Below are 16,752 nucleotides of genomic sequence, written 5' to 3'. Positions count from 1 at the left end.
ATAATGAGTATTATTATCTTATTTAGATAACTGTTTGGGTTTCGGGCTATGTAGTTCCGTTGTTGTTTCCTGTCGGACACATAACGCTGTTACACTGCCAGTCTCGCAAACATCCGTTGTTGTATTGAGCAGGATTATGAAAGCATGAGTTGCAACTCTCGTCTAACTGGGCCACTGGACATTAGCAGACACATGGCCCTAGTTGAATGGCTTATTTAGGACCTCGGCTGGGATTGTCACGCATCTTTGTCCCCGGTGTGTCCGTGTCCAGACTTTTCGGCTCGGTCGGGATGGACGACATGGGTCTGGTTGTGAGTCGTTCTCCGCTAGAGCGACTCAAGTTTGACAACTTCGCCCTCAGGAAACTTCCCCTGGACCCGTCTGAGGACCCGGGGGTGCGGCTGGTCAAAGGCGCGTGTTTCTCCCGGGTGAAGCCGCAGCCGCTGACCGACCCCCGGTTCGTGGCTGTCTCGCATGAAGCCCTGACGCTGCTGGGGCTGGACGGAGAGGAGGTGGCGAACGATCCGCTCGGAGCGGAGTATCTCAGTGGCTCCAAAGTGATGCCTGGATCCGAGCCCGCCGCACACTGCTACTGTGGCCACCAGTTCGGCCAGTTTGCCGGTCAGCTGGGCGACGGGGCGGCCTGCTACCTGGGGGAGGTGAAGGTGCCACCTGGCCAAGACCCCGAGCTGCTGCGGGAAAACCCGAGCGGAAGGTGGGAGATACAGGTGAAAGGGGCGGGACTGACTCCTTATTCCAGGTAGGTACGTTTGTTTTTTTTGTTTTTTTGTGGCAGTAGCAAGTTTTTTTCCTCACTCATTTGAGTTAGATAAATAGTTAACCAGCTGCCAAAAAGACCTTTATAAGTTTTAGAAGAACTGCAATACAGTTGAGATGTGTATAAGTCAAAAACCATTTACTGCATGTGTTGCATGCTCTGTCCCCCACAGACAAGCTGATGGCCGCAAGGTTCTACGCTCCAGTATAAGAGAGTTCCTGTGCAGCGAGGCAATGTTCTTCCTGGGTGTGCCCACCACCAGAGCAGGCTCTGTAGTGACCTCGGACAGCAGGGTCATACGGGATATATACTATAGTGGGAACCCTCGCCATGAGAGATGCTCTGTGGTTCTCCGCATTGCTCCCACCTTCCTCAGGTGAGTCTCTACCACCAGAGCAGACTTTTTTCATCTGTCATGGTTCTCTGAGCTTCGTTTGTTTTGTGTACAGGTTTGGATCATTTGAAATCTTCAAGCAGGCAGATGAGTTCACAGGCCGTCAGGGTCCTAGTTATGGACGAGATGAGATCCGAGGCCAGATGATGGACTATGTCATTGAGATGTTTTACCCTGAGATCCAGCAGAATTACCCAGACCGAGTGGAAAGGAACGTGGCTTTCTTCAGAGAGGTCAGAGCACCTGAGTAACAATCTCCATCATTCCAATGTAAACCGAGAGCCAGTGAAACAGCACTTTGGCAATAACTGTACAACTACAGTGTACTAAAAAGTTTAGAGAGGTCAGCATGTAGCTGATTTAAGGTCTGGCATTACAGTTCAAAGCCAAGAACATTTGGATCCTCTTATCCTGTTAAGCTGTTGTAGATGGTTCAGTGCCTGCATGTGCTGAGTCACTGTGCCTTTTGCTTGATATGATCAGTAGACAGACCTTTGATGTTTCCTTCATCTAATCAGAAAGGGCTCATATCGTTCATATTGCTCGGGGCTTGTTTGTCAGATTCAGTAATTGTGAGTCTATGCTGTATACGTTTTCTCTCCCTGTTTGCAGGTGATGCTTCGTACTGCTCGGCTTGTTGCACAGTGGCAGTGTGTAGGTTTCTGTCATGGAGTCCTGAATACAGACAACATGAGCATTCTGGGACTCACACTAGACTATGGTCCATATGGCTTTATGGACAGGTGTGTTTATGACCAACTACTCAAAATGACCCCATACTCATTCTAAAGGGCCTGTATGGTTTCTTGTGTTCTGTTCTGGAGCATTTGCAACATTAGATTATACAAATCACATTTCTTTATCTTTTTAAGATTTGATCCAGATTTCATTTGCAATGCCTCCGACAACTCTGGCCGTTACTCCTACCAGGCCCAGCCGGCTATCTGCAAGTGGAACCTGGTGAAGCTAGCAGAGGCTCTTGCTCCAGAGCTGCCACCAGACAGGGCTAAGGCTGTTATGGACGAGTACTTAGGTCTATTCAATGGCTTCTACCTAGAGAACATGAGGAAGAAACTGGGCTTATTGAAGAAGGAGGAGCCTGAGGATGAAATCCTGATCACTGAGCTGCTGAAGACCATGCACAACACAGGTGGGGTGAGAGTCATTGAGCATTAATTGTCAGTGCTGAGAGCATTTTTTATATAAAAAACTGGAGGATACAACTTTTATATAAGTTACTGCTTATAAAACATGAACATTTCATGAATCACTTTTTCCCCCTCCTGCAGGTGCTGACTTTACCAACACATTCCGCAGTTTGAGTCAGATTTCCTGTTCCGCTGAGGCAGAAAGCGAGGAAGAAGAGGACCATGTCAAACAAGCCACAGACCTGCTGTTGGAGCAGTGTGCATCCTTAGAGGAACTCAAGGCTGCTAACAAACCCACTATGGATCCACGGTGAGCTAGTCAGCACTAGTGCTTGATGACCACCATAAGTTCTGGTGGACTGTTCATATTTTATACACAAACAGAGCTTAACCTTAACATCCTGGCTGGCCACCATTGTCAGATCCAAAATTTAAACATTAACATTTTGTTCCACGATAAGATACAGTTGCTATATTCTAACTGAACACAATGCTGTTTACTGCCACCCTGGGAACAAATGGGGTATTTATAGCAGGCCTCTTGTGAAGTAAAAACAAAATTGTTAATATTATGTTCAAACTGCCCCAACTTTTGTTTGTGTGTTTACCCTGTCAAAGTTTCTGGGTTCCACTATTTCATATAATATTTCATATTATTTGTGTTTTTTTTTTTTACTTGTTTTTATTTTTTGGACAGGAGAACAAGTTGTAAACAAAACACTGCAGACACTGTCATATAGTACCGGTAGTTTTAAGTTATGACAGAGACAGTGTCAGCAACTCATAGCAAACATGATGAATCCAACTGACATGGATGATGCATTCATGTGGTTTGTGTGTGGTTTCTGACCACCTAGTGATTTGTACGTCAGTCTGAGTCAAAGCAATAAAGTTGTGAGCCTCAAACCCTAAGAAAGAACTGAAAGATGATAAAAAAGCTCAGTACAGCTGAGTGGAACTACTATTTAGTTATGACTCAGTTACAGTCACAGTGAGGACAGTTGTTATTTTAAAACTATGAATAATTGAATAATATCTTGTAGGTATCTACCAATAATCTGACGGCCTTAAATAGGAAATACCAGTCAGCTGTAATGGCAAAGTCATATTTGTGAATCTGGGACATACTTCTAATTATATATGTTCCTGCTTTTTGAGGAGTATTTTAGAGGGGAAATCAGATAACATTTAAATTTAAACATGTTATCTGATAAATAAACTAAGCCAGTGGGAGCCATAAACATAATATCCGTCTGCTTTTTTTTTTTTATCTTGCTACATCATTTTCCCCATAAACAGTTTAACAAAATATAAAACCTAGATTGATTACACTGGCAGCACTGGTCCTCTGCTTTCTCCAACATGACAATGAAGATTATAACTGTTATTTTCCTGTCTTGTGTTGACAGTGAACTGGCAATGCTGCTCTCTATGGCTCAGAGCAACCCAGCACTGTTCCAGATGATCTCAGACAGGATGACATTAGCGAGGCAATTAGACAGACTCAACAGACTGAAAGACCTGATGGAGACCAGTCAGGAAATGCTGAAAGCTAAACATGCTGAGGAGTGGACCCAGTGGATCAAATGCTACAGGTGAGATAGAGGGAGAAAAGGTAAGAAATAAAAAGAATGAACTGTAATGTAAAACAAGAAGTGGGCTAGAAACAGCATAGACCGGATGTGAGATTTATTTTGGGCAGACGGTGATGGGTGGAAGTGTTGCTGATAAAAGGGGTGGACAGAGAGAAAGAGGAGGAAATGGGGTTGTTGGGTCTCACAATGTTCCATTACCGTAATGTTCTGACTGAGGGTTTGCGTTATCGCTGCCACAGGAAGCGTCTGGCTCGCGAGCTGGAGGCCCAGAGTGATGTGCAGGCCGTGCAGGAGGAGAGGGTGAGGGTGATGGACAGCAGCAACCCTCGCGTGGTGCTCAGGAACTACATTGCTCAGAACGCGATAGAGGCTGCAGAGAATGGAGACTTCTCTGAGGTCAGGATCTCATGCGCAGTGGCACATCTTGTGCTTTTTTTTTTTTTCATCCTTATTTTCCGTTATCCAATGTCAGTGTTTTTTTTGTTTTTTTTTGACTGCTGCACATCTTGGTGAGGAAAAAAAATCTAAATCTAACCTGAAAGTGTTTCCATAGCGCTGAGTTTTGCATTGAATCAATTCAAAATTAATATTAGAGAGTTGAACTCAATTCCTTTTTTGCCATCTTTAGCATTTTCCCTTCCACTTTCACTGTTTCCCCCTGCTCTCACTTCCCCTCTGCGCTGCAGGTCCAGCGGGTCCTCGAGGTTCTGAAGAAGCCTTATTCTTCGCAGCCGGGTCTGGAGCTTCCTGCATGGGTGGTTGGAGGTGGCACCACTGAACAGGGATTGAGAGATGAAGCGGAGGAGCAACAACAAGACGTCCCATCTACGTCTACAGCCAGAAACCCTGTCCCCTATGACAGCAAGCCCCCAGCTTGGGCCCACGAAATCTGTGTCACTTGATCTTCATAATGGCTTCCTGAGCGTTAGCTGACCTGCTTCAAATGATGAGAGAGTATACTGGTCTTATTGCGCACCTTTATCTCTCTTTTATTCAACGACTGTACAACTCTCCATCACTTTGGCAGGCAGCAACCAGGAAGACAGCATGAGGCTCGACATCCCACAGGCAACCTAACCAAAACAAAACAGACAAGGAACAAAATGAGTTTGATGGTAGAAAAACGTAGCGTGGCACGCATAATGATGCCATGTATGTTAAGAAGCTTGGAGCCGTGTGTGAAATGGTTTGACCTTTCCATCTCAATATTGGTTGTTAACATCAAGAGTGACTTGATGATTGGGTTTTCATTGAAGAGGGGTTAGTATTGTTACTCCTCAAATCCATGGGTGAAGATTATACACAAACTCAGTTAATTAAAAAACTTTTATTTCCTATGCAGCTTTGCAAGAGAGACCCTTGTTCTCTGTCTGTTTAGGGCCTGGTTAGCTATTAATGATGAGTCAGACAAAAAGTCCTTCACTGACCTGTCTGACTCTGACAAACTGTTGGATGTCACCTCATCATATACCAAATATTATTATATGTGTATGTGTGTTTGTGAGAGAGAGAGATAATGTTCTAGTCATGTTTGTGTGTGAAAGGCAGTGACTGCACTTGATCTAATAAGCCGCAGTAGATAAAAACGCACAATATATTCTCCTGTAAGGGAAAATGTCCTTTTGCAATGTCATGGAACCACTTTATATAATCACAGTGTCACAAGAATAACTTGTTTGTTTGTGTTATCTCATGTGCTCAGTAAGCATCCAGATGACGGTAGTAGTGGAGTAAAGAAGAGTGTGTGTGGGGGGAACTACAGTTTTGACTAGTTTAGTTTAGTTTAGACCAGGCGAACGCCTTTGCAGAAGTTTAAACTAGATTGTGTCATATTTGTGACACAATCAAGCTCGATTCTGTAGTAAAGGAGGAAAAAACATTCATACCCATTCATGAATTAGTTTGAACTGTGATGCCTCTTCATAGGATCAGCAGCATTCCTAACTTCCTCCATGTGACCCTGTCTCCTGAAAATGGTGTTTCTCTGCATCTGAACTGGAACCAAGATTCAGTTTCAGTTTGACACATCAATTCAGATTTAGTGTCAAATTTAAGCTTTAACAACTGGACTTCCAGAGAAAAACATGAAGTGAGATTATGTATCAGAGTTATATTTTTATGTGACAAATATGAAATATATTGTAGTCATAAATGATCCTAATAAACAGTCAAAAGCTAGTGTGTCTTTTGTATTTCGTTCCAAACGCATGCCTAACACAGCTGCCTTTTTATTTAAAGAGCTTCCGTTGACATTACGCTTACATGTCTCACAGACCGAGGTGACACAACGCAAAATTCCTGTTTGTATATTTAACTTCGGTTTCCTTGTTCAGTTTCCTGGAGACGTCACAGCATCTACCACTTCTCTAAGCGCAGTCTACCCTCAAGGTGCTGCAGGAACTATTTTCTTAACCGGTGTGCGTCAGTGACGCTCATGTCCCAGCAAGCCCCAGACATGTGCTTGCCCAACTCTTGCACTAAGTATGAAGGCACAATGCCGGAGCAAGCGCTCCACGGAGCTCATCCAGCGTGTGTAGCCCGGTTAAAGCGTTTTGCTCACTTTAAGACTGTCATCCAAATCATCCGCATCCACGAATTGCATTTTAAAGTCAGGTCACCTCGGCCGTACTTTCACATTTCACTCTCCTTTTCACCTTTCGTTGCATGGCTTCAGCAGAACTCGGGAGTGGCTTTGGTAACCTCAGGGTGCGTCCTGAGCGGCTGACACGCCAAGCTGCGCAATGATCGAGGGTGAGCGCATAGGTGGGATCTGGAACAATGGGTGTGTAGCGACGGAAGAGACAAAACAACCAAAGGACAACCTCTCCTGGACTTATATTATTCTTTAAATAGATAACATGTCTAAGCGAGGCAGACCCGGTTATTACCGTCAAGACATCAACAAAACCGCGTGGGAAGTACCGGAGCGGTACCGGGATCTGAAGCAGGTGGGAACCGGGGCGTACGGGACGGTATGGTAAGTAAAAAAAAAAAAAAAAAACACAAAACACACACACACACACGACACCCCGACGAGCCGTAACCCTGATCCCACCGCTGGGTTTTTAGCTGGAGCGCGGTGACAAAGGCGTCAGCGGGACAGATGGTGCCATAAACAAAAGAAAAGCAAAAAAACCCAAGTGTGTGCGCTCCGCTGAGCGCATGCTGCTTCACTTCCTCATACGGTATGATGGAGACACTTTCACGACACCTTCGCTTCGGCACAATCGTCCCCTGCTTTCATCAAATGCTTCCATTATAGAGAGCTGATGTGAGGTGGTGCGTGAGACGGGAGCGCTCACAGCCACGTTTGTGAAACACAGCAAAGAAATAAAATAAAACAAAACAAAAGAAAAGCACATTTATGGGTCCCGCAGCATGCGGCTCCTTTGTTATCACTGATTAACTCTGTAGGCGGGTACTGAAGTGCACCTTAAAACACTGCAACAACAAGTGGGATTGATAGGGCTCGGATACAAGGTGGAGATGGAGCTGCCTGCTACAGCAAGAGATAGTCTGCTGGATGTAGGAGATGATAAAAATAGATGAGTGTGTGTGTTTGTGTGTAAACATAGGGTTACACTTAGATTTCCAGTTACATCTGAGTCGGATCATTACATTTCCCTGAATCACAGGGAAGTTCCAGGACTAGATAAGGCTTTTATTTCCTTGTAGTGGTCATGTTACATTCAGGCTGACCTTCTTTACATGTTGACATAGTTTTTGTTACCCCGTCCTCCTGTAACGTGTCCTGTCTTACAGCTCTGCTGTGGACTACAGAACAGGAGTCAAAGTGGCAATCAAGAAACTCTACAGGCCTTTCCAGTCTGAGCTCTTTGCCAAGCGGGCGTACAGGGAGCTGAGGCTTCTCAAACACATGAAACATGAAAATGTAAGTCACAACAGGATCAGTGCATACAGTAGAGGGTCCAGGCCCTCGTAGGCTGTGGGACTGTTTCTTTCTGTTCAGATATTATAAGGATGAGATGTTATATTTCTGTGTGCTGCAGGTGATCGGTCTGTTAGATGCGTTCACGGCTGACCTCTCCCTGGACAGATTCCAGGATTTGTAAGTACAGTGCAGCATTAACTTCTTCAACTATGGAGTAATACTTTTATTATTAAAGTTGCAGTAAGTTTCCCCCTTTGCTGTTTTGTTGTTGTTTTTTTTTAAGTTATCTGGTGATGCCCTTCATGGGGACAGATTTAGGGAAGCTGATGAAGTTGCAGAGACTGTCTGAAGAGAAAGTTCAGTATTTGGTTTATCAGATGCTCAAAGGGCTTAAGGTAAAGAACTCCACTCTGATTATATTTATAATTTTATCACTTGGGTGGAATTGTTCCATTGAATAAATCACTGATATATTATTTTATTGTCTACAGTACATTCATTCTGCTGGTATAATTCATAGGGTAAGTTGTTTTTCTATGTGTATATTTATACTGTATTTCCACAATGTATGTGTGAGATAAATATTGTATTCACACGTTCGTATCTCATAGATAAAAACAGCTGGTGTTTCTTGCCTACCCTCCTAAAACACATTATGCTGTTATGACTGGGTTTTAGTTTTCCTCTTGCTGCAGACACTGTGTCATAATCATGGTTCCATCTACTACTATGAACTTTTGCAGGACCTGAAACCAGGAAATCTCGCTATCAACCAAGACTGTGAGCTCAAGGTACAGCTGAGCACACCCTGATAACTCAAACAAATACAACCCACCACGTGTCTTAGAGTAAAAAAAAAAAAAAACTGTAGTAGTAAAATCATTGTGGCGCTGCCCAGAGTTTCAGGGCCACTTCGATGTTTGTAGGTCATTTGCTGAATGCAGATTTGCACATTTTGCTTTGCTTAGCTGCACCCTGTTTCCTTTCATGTCCTGTCAGATCTTGGACTTTGGTTTGGCACGACAAGCAGACAGTGAGATGACGGGGTACGTTGTGACTCGCTGGTACAGAGCCCCAGAGGTCATCCTGAACTGGATGCACTACACTCAAACCGGTAATCGAGAGCTAATTGAAGGAAAAAATGTGTTAACTTACCCTCAGCTCAGGGCCCCAGCTTAAAGCTTAGACACGCTGAGTCTTGTTTCTGTCTTACATTTTTTGAAAATTTCTTGCACTTGTCTTGGAGTTGCAGGGCATTCTGAGTGCTTATTCCTCTCCTGTGACAGATTTCTATCTTTATTACCGTGAATGGTGGGTCTAGAAAGCAGAATAAAACACATAGAAAGACACCGTACACATGATAAATAAACAGAATGCCCAGAATTGTTGAACTAGGAGTCAAACAATGGTACAGTAGCCTACCAACCCGGTTCCAGTGATACCAGATGATAATGAGCATTGCACGCTGGGTTCGCTCCCTCACTGTAACAACTTGCTTTGTATCACAAATTTATAATATGTTGTGTTAATCAGCTGTATTATCTGTGTCTCTCCATCAGTGGACATTTGGTCTGTGGGCTGCATCATGGCAGAGATGCTACAAGGGAAACCTCTTTTTAAAGGCAGCGACCGTATCCTTTAACTGTCTGACTTTTTCCTTGAACAAGTTCAGGACATCTTCACAATGTGCTCTTAATCCATTTGAAAGAACTTCCCTGAGTATACGTGTTTTGACTCTTGACCCCTGCTGTTCAGACTTAGATCAGCTGACTGAGATCATGAAGGTCACAGGAACACCAACTCAGGAATTTATATCGAAACTAGAATCTGAGGATGTGAGTGCACAATATGCAACATACTGAAGAACTTAGAGATACACTCCTTGGTTTTGTTGTAGCGTTTTGATGTCCCTCCACATGCTCTAAGGTTTAGACACTGGAGGCACAATATGGCAAAACAGCAAAATCCATAAGTGTGTCTTGTATACCCCTTTCATACTACTGTGAAAATAATTTGTTCCAGAGTTAAAAGTACAGATTTTCTCTCTTAGGCCAAGAACTACATCAGAAGTCTTCCAAAAGTGGAAAAGAAAGACCTCCAGAAATTGTTTGCCACTACTAATCCACAAGGTAGAACATACTGAATATAGTCCTTTAACATTTACATTCCTCTTTATTTTTAGTGAAATGTTTACTTCCTGTTTCTGCCCTTTACTCATTCTGTTTTTCCTCCTCTCTCAGCTGTGTCAGTGCTCGAGCGTATGTTACTGCTGGATCCACAGAACAGGGTAACTGCTGCAGCGGCTCTCGAGTTGCCTTACTTCACCGAGTTCAGAGAACCAGAGGAGGAGACGGAAGCACAACCGTACGACCACTCACTAGAAAACACAGACCTGCCGCTGGACCAGTGGAAACGTAAGGAGGACACTGTGGTCAATAAATCATTGAGGGTGTAACGTGAGAAGGGAAAGTAGAAGACAGTATGATCATGTTTTATTGATCGGTGTCCTGCTGTGCTTCATTCTTCAGGTCACACCTTCACAGAGATCTTGACCTTCAAACCAGTTGTGGCAGAATCCAAGGAAACTTCACTGTAGCCGGCAAATAGTTGACTGTGCAGCCTCGAGCCAAAACAAACTGTGTCTTTGTATCTTGGTCTCAGCTGTGAAAGTTTTCAGTCACAAGACGAAACATTAGTCCATGACTTCCATCCTCTTAGGTACAAGCTGCTGTGTTTATGATGACCTCTCACTTGTGAATACGTTTTTGTCGTCACAAAAATTAGATTTACTTTTCTTTTTTTTTCGGGACACTTGATCCAGTAGCTTGCTTCTCGAATCTGGCATTAAGGCTTCTGAGCACTACCTGTAGTGATGAAGATGCCAGCTCAGAAACATAATTGATTTAAGTCCAGTAATAATAATATAATTGGATAAGTAACTGGGCGCTCAAGTTATTGCATTAAAAATGGGTTGTTTAGTTTGTTTAATTTAAGCATGTACTTCCTAAGTGCAGTTCAAGGAACGATAATTGACACATTTTACTGTAGAGGAAACTGAAATTCTGTAGTGACAATAATACTGAAATGGGTGACTTGCATTGTTTGAATTGTAGGCGTAATTTCTAACGGTGGTAACTGATGCATTATGCTGTGAAACAAACTATGTGTCTCTGAGACACATTTCAATACATTTATTGAGGCTTCCTTGTGTGTGTGTGGGTGTGTGGTTTGACCTTGTCAGTCTGTCACTCTGATGCCGAAATACCCCAGAAGGGTATGCACAAGCTTTCACATGTTAGTTTCAATCCAAGCCCACCAAATTTAGATTTTTTTTTTTTATAGAGTTGCACACAACACATTTTCTACATTTTCTATATTGATTTTTGAATTGTTTTTAAGACACTGATACAGTTTTATTAATAAAGAATCTCTGAAAATGATGCACATATATGTTTTTTTTTTACATTATTATCTTTTTTCTTTATCTTTATGTTGGTTATTTAGTTTATTAACACTTGTGCTGTGCAAACCAACTATTGCCTATTTTCCCTGTGTTCTTAAAGAGGCATTTTAGCAGTAATGTTGTGTATTTTAGTAAAGTTGGGGGATTTACAAGAGACTGACTTTTATGGCCAGTTTCAGGGATCTGTCAAGTTGTGAAAAGATAGATCCTACATGTCCCATAATGCAACAGAGTCAATAAACCGCAGGTGGGGGCATTTCTAGTTTGTCTTTCACCTGTAAACTAACACTAGGTGGCAGCATGTAAACAACAATCTCAACCACCTGACACATCTCTTCAGTCATCCATCTAATTGTCTGAATTAGTATTAGTATGAGATTTTATACCGACTTTTGTTCTTGTACAAGAGTAATAATATGAACTGGGTCAGAACTTCATGGTTATACTAGGTTTATGTTGCCTGCAGAACCAATAACTTTCTTGTCACACTGTGTTTGTGTCCAGTGTAAATTAGTAACGTTAGGATGATAATAAGCTAAACTATGGCGTTAGCATTTCATTTTTCTTTGTTTTTCTTTTGGAAAGTTAACCCCGTCACAGATGAGCTGCCATAGTGATGGTTGCAGTGCAAAAAGCACTGACAGCCTCACTTTTGTATTTAGCGTGATGGATGGCTTCTGCTAACGAATGTTTAAACATTCCTGCAGAACGCTGTTTGCTTTTAGATTCTGCTCATCCCTCCACACACAGGACATTCCCCACCGCTGGGTGTTGAATTTAACAAGCTTGTCTTGAGTAACCTCCAGATCCCTGACTCCCAGGGGCGACTCCCCCGAGGAAGAGCTTCCTTTCTGGTCCTGAGCTCCTATAAACCAAAACCAGGGTGTGTGTTGTGTCCTCGACTCTCTCTAACACACACACAAACACACAGACAGACATACAGGCGGAGGGGTCTGCTGGATAGTTCACTGAAAAGTCACCGAGTTCTGTTCCTGCTACGACAGGAAAACGGAGGGGAAAGCACATTTTTTACCCCACAACCCTCTCGCACACAAACAGCAGCAGCGAATGGACACCCTCCCTCTCCCTGTCTTGTTTGTTGACCCTGTGCTGAGATTTATTTTCAGAATGCATTGCATTCCTCTTATTTCCTAAGACACACACATACGGTAGAGTTTATTAGTGTGAATACGCCTCGTGTGTTTGATGCCCGCGCACACATCCATTTTAGATGATACCGTCTCAGGAGGGAGGACGTGTGGAATGGCAGTGATGCCCAAACACTGATCTGACCCCGTTCGCTCTCTTAAAGTGGAATATTAGTTATTACTGTGTTTATTTGAAATGTCAGTAGAAGGCACATCACTGTGGATCTCACCATGGTGAGAGGGTCAACACTGTCTTTGCCCTGATTCTCCATCTTGTACACTGCTCGGAGCTAATTTTTGTTCCTGTGAATGAGACATTGAACTTTTTGCCAGTGGTTGAGCCGGGGGAACTTTTCACTTTGTCTTATTTGTCTTAGCAGGATTTCTGAGAACTAATGAATTTGATAAGTAAGAGCCAACACTGCCAGTAAAGGGAAAAATATCTGGTCTTTATTTCCATCTAAGCTAATCAGTTATAATTGAAATCCACACCACCAGAGCATCATCGGTTACAGTGTTGATTCTCCAAACAGCTTGTGTTGTTACGTCCTTCCTGGAGATCAAATAAACAGGGTTTTTACCAGGAGGTGAAATAAAAATCTGTCAACTCCCGTAATGTCCTTGTCTTTGCAGGCACTTACATAGATTTCTATTTTTATTAAGGATTAAGTATTTCAACATGTGACTGTTTACTTGGTTCCAGATGTCAGTTTGGGTCTGTGCTGCTGCTGCTGCTGCTCCGTGGCAAGTTTACAGACTTCTGCTTTTCCTCATACATGGCTACACATGTCAGGGATGTTGTCACAGACAGAAGATGAATTCTGGAGGAGAGCAGCAACAGTCACATGTTTCTGCGTCTGTGTAACTGTGCACCAAATGTGGCTTTGGGTTCATTTTTTGGAGGGTTTGCACACACTACTGTTCAACAAGCCTATTAAAAAAAAATATTTTCCACATTTAAAAGAGAGGAAATTATGTTTAATCATTTCCCAAGGATGGTAAATTTATGTTTTCTATTAGTTTGCCTTAGTTCATGAATTCTTGTGTGTATACTTTTCCAGCTTCAGGATTATTTTGTTTGTGTATCTGCCCCAGGGTTTGTTGGTGCGTATGTACGTGTTTGAGGAGGTCAAACGGAACTCGCAATAAAGGGAGTCACGTGGCCCGTGTATTAGAGCTGAATGTCCTCTGTCTTGGTCTCTGTTTAACTTGTTTACCCTTATCCCCCTCATTTTTTTGCCTGTGCTGTATCTCTGCTGATCTTGACGTAGACAGAAGCACACAAGTCTGTGGGATCCTGCTGGTCAAACTACAGAGGAAATTCAACAGGCTTTCAAGGAGCTGGTGAATCCACTGGAGGGAGCAGGACTTCAGTGGTGGGTCAAAAAAAGGAGACTAGACCCGGGAACGGCAGGGAAGTGAAACAAAGTGAAGAACATGGAGATGTCAGATTAGAAGTGGAGAACAGGCAAGAAAAGATGGGTGGATGAAAGCAAAGGAAGGGAAGATGAAAAGATAGACAGAAAGAGATGCCGAGGGCTCAAGGGAGAGCAGGAAGGGCCAGTATAATTTACATTAGCTCATTCATTACCCGTCCACCCCTTGTTTAAAGACCTCTGTGGAATATGCAGAGTGCATGCCACAGATTGTGATCCCTCTCCCAGGACAACTCTGTGTCCATCTGTGATGTGTTGATGTATGTGGTGTTGGCGTGTCACGTTTAGAGAGGCTTTACACGGCCGAAGAGCACTCAAGCTCAGGAGCGATGGGAGCCAGCTGCTGATCCAAGACTTGTTTTAAACTGAACGTGTAGCCTATTAAAGGCTCCTGTGGATCTAACAAGCCCTGGATCTCCCATGCACGGCTCCCATATTTGAACACTTATCAAAAGAGACAATACACCTGACTTATCATGATTTAGATTGTATTATTTCATGCTGAAATGAAAAGCTGAAAAAAACAATGCAGATTAGATACAGTGCAAGCAGTAGTAAAGACACTGGCTTTGTGAGAACACAGCAGTTGAATTACTTATTACTACTACTATTACTTATTTTCCAGTTTCTTTTAGCACTTCCATTACCCATCAGTGTAGCGCACTCTTGACTTAAGCCATCCAACAACAATAGTCAACAGACTACACCGCAAACATAATGCTACAAGTACAACGTTTTAAACGATCAGCCCGTGTTGGCTTGAGACGTGACTGTTAGAAGTTTGTCGTTTCCTCGCAGGCAGAGAACAGCAGCTCGAATTCATTGTGCTGAACTGGTGACATGCTTTCATGATGGAAAAAAAATGTATCAAAACACCCACAGGAATTTCTCAAACATGTTGTATAATCCATTTCTGCTGTTAGTCTGCATGCTCAGTTTTGTCCTTTTTGCCTGCATGAGCTCGATAAAGTTATTCTCTTATTGTAAAAAAAAAAAAAAAAGTCCTTACAGTCCTGCAGGTGAGCTCGTCATGAGATGGCTTACGTAACCTTCAGACCAGACTCAACCTGAGATTAAAAGTCACGATTGATTTTATGGTCAAGTGGGTACATGACCTCAGCCATGACCTCACCACTGACTTCACTCGGGATTCACAGCTTCCTGAATGTTATCCTTCACTACGGGTGATAAACCAGGAAAGACGAGGGCTCTGGCTGAATCATGGGTAGGACCTGGCTCCTGGGTGAGAGATCACAGTATATCATAAGGCCTGTGTTTCTCTTTTTGTAGCCGAGGGAGTTGGTTTCTGTGTCTGGAGCAAGGTTAGAAGGAGCAGGAAATACAGAGGGAGCACGGAGAGCTGGAAAAAACAGGCAGGTTCCCACCTTGTTGCCTTGTATAACTTGAGTTTTACAATATAACACCTAATGCTATCCAGATTTCAATGACTGCATCTGCGAGCCGAGTACAAGTCAGATTGCTTTTATTGTGTTTGCCCCGCTAATGAAATGAAAATGAAAATTTTCCTCTAATCTCTTGTATGGATGAGGTGAAACACAGCCTGAAAAATGAACAGGCTTTATCGCGCAAGGGTGGATGAGAATGTACCCAGGAGTCAAAGCCCTTCAGTTCAGTTATATAAGCCTTCAGTATCTTCTGAGTCCCTCCAGCTTGATGTGTTTAGGGCTGATGATTGCTTTCAGTTGTACGGCCCTTACAGAGAAAGTGCGGCGAAACAGAATCGGTTGCATTTTTTCCTCACTAAAACCCATCCTGGCTCAATTAAGGGAACTCTTGCAGACACACATGCAGTGGTATGGCAGAGAACAGACCCGTTTTTTTTTTTTTCGAGTGAGGTTGATGGTGACGGTGAGGAATGTCAGCATCTGTGTTTGGGGGATATTTTCTTTTTTTTATAGCTGTTTTCTCAGAGATGCCAGTGAGTGCTGTGGTGAGAACACAGGGACTGGGCTGCAGTCCCAGTCTCTCCACCTCATGTCTGTCCACGTGGGCAGGAGATACCAAACCAGACATAGTTTCTAACTCCAGTCACCACAAGTTAATAAAAAAGACAGTATAGTTACATTTTCGTTGTGTTATTCTCAGGTTTCGTTTTGCTCCTACAGTATTCATGTTTCTGACTATGAGAAGTATGAACACATTGTGCAGTGGCTTTTCGAGTGCACTTTACTGACACAAACCACGGGGAATAAAAGCAGAGGAAACAGTGCGGTGAAAGAAGGACACTCTGAATTATGGAAAAGAATATGTTTTTCTGACCAGACTTGCTCTGTTTGCTGACACGGGCTGCAGTTTCAGACTTTCCCATGCAGCAGAGTGGATGCTCTCCTGGGAAAAAACACAGAGGAAGGTGTGTGGCAATTATGCAGGACTGTGACTTCAGTTGACCATACGTAGATATGATTCAAATACATAAAACCCTTGTGGCCTCTCCCTTTCATGATGAATGGGCTGGATTAGGCTTGACAGTTAAAACCACAACTAGCCTTTGCATTGTCTTATTGCACAACAAGTAAGGTTAATTAGTTCAAATCCCACATATCTCCAAATTACATGAACCTATTTAAATAAAATTATTCAAAAGATATTGAGGAATATGAGTATCCAGTGTCTTGCTGAGAATTTAATTCGATTAGATGCAGTTAAAAGAAAAAGCAAAGGCACTGTTTACAATTTCCTGGTTTTCTGCATACCTACTGTATGTGTAATCTTCACCAAAGTCACAAATATCAAGAAACATTGTGTTTCTAAGTGGATAAAACACAAATAGTCATGATCTGTCATCTTTATTGAACTCATGCATTAAAGGAAACCAAGAACCACCATCATCCTAAAGGTGAAGTAAGTAGATGGAGGATGATGACTTGTGGGGAAGTG

The 16,752-nt window shown here is 42.9% G+C and overlaps 2 protein-coding genes across 2 annotated transcripts; both read left to right on the top strand.

Annotated features, from left to right (window-relative positions):
* Positions 1-206: 206 nt before the first annotated feature.
* selenoo1 (selenoprotein O1) lies at positions 207-6,093 on the top strand. The gene is made up of 9 exons (XM_026365181.1): positions 207-760; positions 951-1,154; positions 1,228-1,405; positions 1,785-1,915; positions 2,045-2,322; positions 2,462-2,630; positions 3,730-3,915; positions 4,155-4,311; positions 4,602-6,093. Exons 1-9 carry the CDS (start codon positions 207-209, stop codon positions 4,824-4,826), a joined length of 2,082 nt encoding a protein of 693 aa, XP_026220966.1. The 3' UTR covers positions 4,827-6,093.
* Positions 6,094-6,393: 300 nt separating this feature from the next.
* Positions 6,394-11,011, top strand: mapk12a (mitogen-activated protein kinase 12a). The gene is made up of 12 exons (XM_026365997.1): positions 6,394-6,892; positions 7,678-7,807; positions 7,926-7,984; positions 8,091-8,202; positions 8,299-8,328; positions 8,551-8,598; positions 8,807-8,921; positions 9,367-9,438; positions 9,563-9,642; positions 9,858-9,936; positions 10,048-10,221; positions 10,336-11,011. Exons 1-12 carry the CDS (start codon positions 6,774-6,776, stop codon positions 10,401-10,403), a joined length of 1,086 nt encoding a protein of 361 aa, XP_026221782.1. The 5' UTR covers positions 6,394-6,773; the 3' UTR covers positions 10,404-11,011.
* Positions 11,012-16,752: the final 5,741 nt, after the last annotated feature.

The sequence above is a fragment of the Anabas testudineus genome, chromosome 6 (genome assembly GCF_900324465.2).
Source record: "Anabas testudineus chromosome 6, fAnaTes1.2, whole genome shotgun sequence".
In the NCBI taxonomy this organism is placed as follows: Eukaryota; Metazoa; Chordata; class Actinopteri; order Anabantiformes; family Anabantidae; genus Anabas; species Anabas testudineus.
This window is presented reverse-complemented; position numbering and strand designations above follow the sequence as displayed.